The sequence below is a fragment of the Athene cunicularia genome (genome assembly GCF_003259725.1).
Source record: "Athene cunicularia isolate RWA chromosome 10 unlocalized genomic scaffold, athCun1 chr10_part1, whole genome shotgun sequence".
Lineage (NCBI taxonomy): Eukaryota > Metazoa > Chordata > Aves > Strigiformes > Strigidae > Athene > Athene cunicularia.
The window spans coordinates 23,335,027-23,337,690 of record NW_020799112.1 but is presented as its reverse complement, the minus strand read 5'-3'; the positions used below and the strand labels follow the sequence as shown (position 1 = coordinate 23,337,690).

Genomic DNA, 2,664 nt, shown 5'->3' with positions numbered 1-2,664 from the left:
GGGGGGGGGGGTATGCAGGGAGCTAGACCAAGCAAGATGGGAGAAAGAAAAAAGCTACAAAGAACAGGGCATAGAGGGAGACAAAAGCAACAGCAATGGGGAGCGCAAAGTTGTTTTAAGGACAAAATAGTGTAACTTCAGTCCCTGGGAGACCAGTACAGTAACTATTAAAAGCACACAGATTGTTAGAGATTTTTCCTAAACTCACATTTTCCAATTTAGTTTTTCAAATCCTGGTGATAGCAGAAAGAGTTTTTTTAAAAAACCCCAGATAAATCCATGAACTGCCCACTTTCAGCCACTCTTCTGGAGCGTACGCTAGGAGCTGGAGAACCCAAGCAAGCTGTCTGATTAAATTTACCGCAGCTCTGACCCCAACAGCTCCCACGTCCAGCCCCTTGCCAAGAACTAGTGCCGCGGCGGCTACAGCTCAGCCCAAAGCCAAACCGACACAAATCACTCCAATGCCAACCTCGGCTCTGGAAAGCGCCACCTGATCTCCCCCTGTTTTGCTGATTAGGGATATCAAACTCGGACAGCAGAGTGAAAGGAGCAGATGTATTTTATTAGAAATAGCTAAATAATAACAGAAAAATACAGAAAGCATGCAGTAAGAAAAGACAGAATAGTGCACTCACACAAATAGGCAAATAACAGGGTAATTCATCAAATCCTGACCACCTGAGAGAGAGGGAACAGCGATTAAGAAAGATCCCTCAGCACCTGCACCCGTTGCCATCACCCAGACCCGCGGGCAGCCCCGGTTACAGCGAGGGTTTGCAGAGCCTTTCCCGGCAAGTGGGAAATCCTACGCGGTGCGTCCACCCGTAGCTGAGGCCTCCAAAGTCGCTGTGAGCGGGTCCACCCTTACATACCCCAAAATCAGCAAGCCAGAAGAGCTGGCACCTTGCTTTGGAGTGGAAATATCTGCTTTCAATCTCACATTAGATTCCCCCAGAGCCTGGCCAGGGCTCGGGAGAGAAGCTCGGGAGTTCCTCTGCTTACCCAGGCGGACTAGGTGCAAGGGCTCATGTCAGGCCAGACTATGGTCTCCACGACCCGGGTATTTTATCCACACACAAAGATAGATAAATATACATTCAAGAGAGCTACGTCTTCCACACATATTTCACTAACGATGACACACTGAGTGAGCAGCTTCGGCTCAGGGCCTGTTGTTCAGGCTTCAATACTTCCACTTTTTACATTGGAATAGGGGGTTGGTTATCACTTAGTAAAATACCTGTTAATACAATGGTTATCAGTTATAAAATACACAGGACTCATCTACAGGCCAACTCTGGCTTGGCCCTATTGTCCAAGCCTTAGCTCTTCACCCCGAGAGTCCTCTTTCAAGCAGCCAAGACCAACACACAGAGCAACCATTCCAGTGGCTGCCAAAGGTTAAAATCCCACGTGCAGCGCCATGTGGCTGGCAGTGGTTAAAGGCGAGTCGAGCAGGAAAGGAGCTAAATGGGGAACATGCAGTTGGAGAAAGCATTTGATTGAGCATCCCTGGCACTGAACAGATGGGGAAAGGGTGGGCACAAACGCCCTTTTGGGGCAGGGAAGAGGAACGTGCTCCTCCAGAGGCTGAGATCCAGCCGCTTCCTTCCCTGTACAGGTGCTGCAAGAGAAGCACTCAGAGCAGGGGAAACCACCTCCAAATCCCTGCTCCCAACTGCTCTTCCCCCGGCATCCCACACAGCCTCAAAGGGCACTTCGGGTGGGTGTCTGCAGAGCCCCCCCGCTCGCCACAGTTGGTGCAGCCACATCCAAGTACAAAAAGGAGTTCTGAGAAAACTTCAGGAAGTGGGGTCATCATCAGATGGAATTGGAGCAGTTTCTAAAACTGGAGAACTACCAAGAGCCGAGTACCTGCTCATGAGGCAAAGAAAACATCCCCACAGGGGCAGGGATATTGAGGCAACCACGGCCCAGGTGACAGGGAGATCCCCTGCCCAGGAGGGCTTTCTCTCACCTTTTTGGCGGACCGCTGCCGCTATTCTTCCCGCTCGCTCTTGCCTCGCAGGTCCTTCTGCACATCGTGGATGTCTCTCCCTTCTTCTCCACAACCAACTGCTGCGAGAGCAGGAGGAAGCTGTCAGGTCTGAGAGCGACAACGGTCCTGGATAACAGCTGGCCACAGCACCATCTGAACACAGGCCACCCTCACACACCCCTATACCCCCGCCTCCCCAAAAGAACCCTCACAGATCGGCTTTTCTTACCCAATCGGTGCTCCGGTGCTGCCACATGTGGAGTCGCAGCCGGTGCTGAAGCTGGGCTCGGAGTAGGGCACTCTGGGCAAGTGGAACTGGGCATGCAAAGCGGCGTCCACAGAGGCTGCGCCCCCGCTTACAGGGGGCTCGAGCCGCTGCTGGGACTGCAAAGTGCTCGGGACTGCAGGGCACGGGCCAGGCCCTGACTTACAGGGCAGCCCTGGTCCCAGAAGCCAACGAGGCCCCTCCTCTCCGATACAGGTACACCCTGACCCCCACCCCACTAACAGGGCTGCCACCCCACACAAGGCGCCAGCCAAGCACTACGACCACGCGGCTTGGCTCTGTCCTTGGAAAGGAGAGGCGAGCCGGGACTCGCCCTCCGCTCGCGGGCTCAGCGGGGACCGACCCACTGTTGCTGCACAGAGCCCCTCTTTCCCTC

The 2,664-nt window shown here is 53.8% G+C and overlaps 1 protein-coding gene across 4 annotated transcripts in view; it reads right to left on the bottom strand.

Moving 5' to 3' along the window:
• Nucleotides 1-2,664, bottom strand: part of LOC113483872 — a 23,195-nt gene that overhangs the window by 11,694 nt on the left and 8,837 nt on the right. The window contains exons 1-2 of one of the 4 annotated variants that reach the window (XM_026855848.1): nt 2,232-2,375; nt 2,011-2,082 (exon numbers count right to left, since the gene is read on the bottom strand). The exons of 1 other annotated variant lie outside the window; for it this stretch is intronic. In XM_026855848.1, the coding sequence (XP_026711649.1) occupies nt 2,011-2,082; nt 2,232-2,258 (99 nt within the window). In that variant the 5' untranslated portion in view covers nt 2,259-2,375. Of the gene's footprint in view, nt 1-2,007; nt 2,083-2,231; nt 2,376-2,664 lie in introns of those variants that run through there. 2 more of the 4 variants (XR_003399113.1, XR_003399104.1) reach the window with 2 other exon arrangements.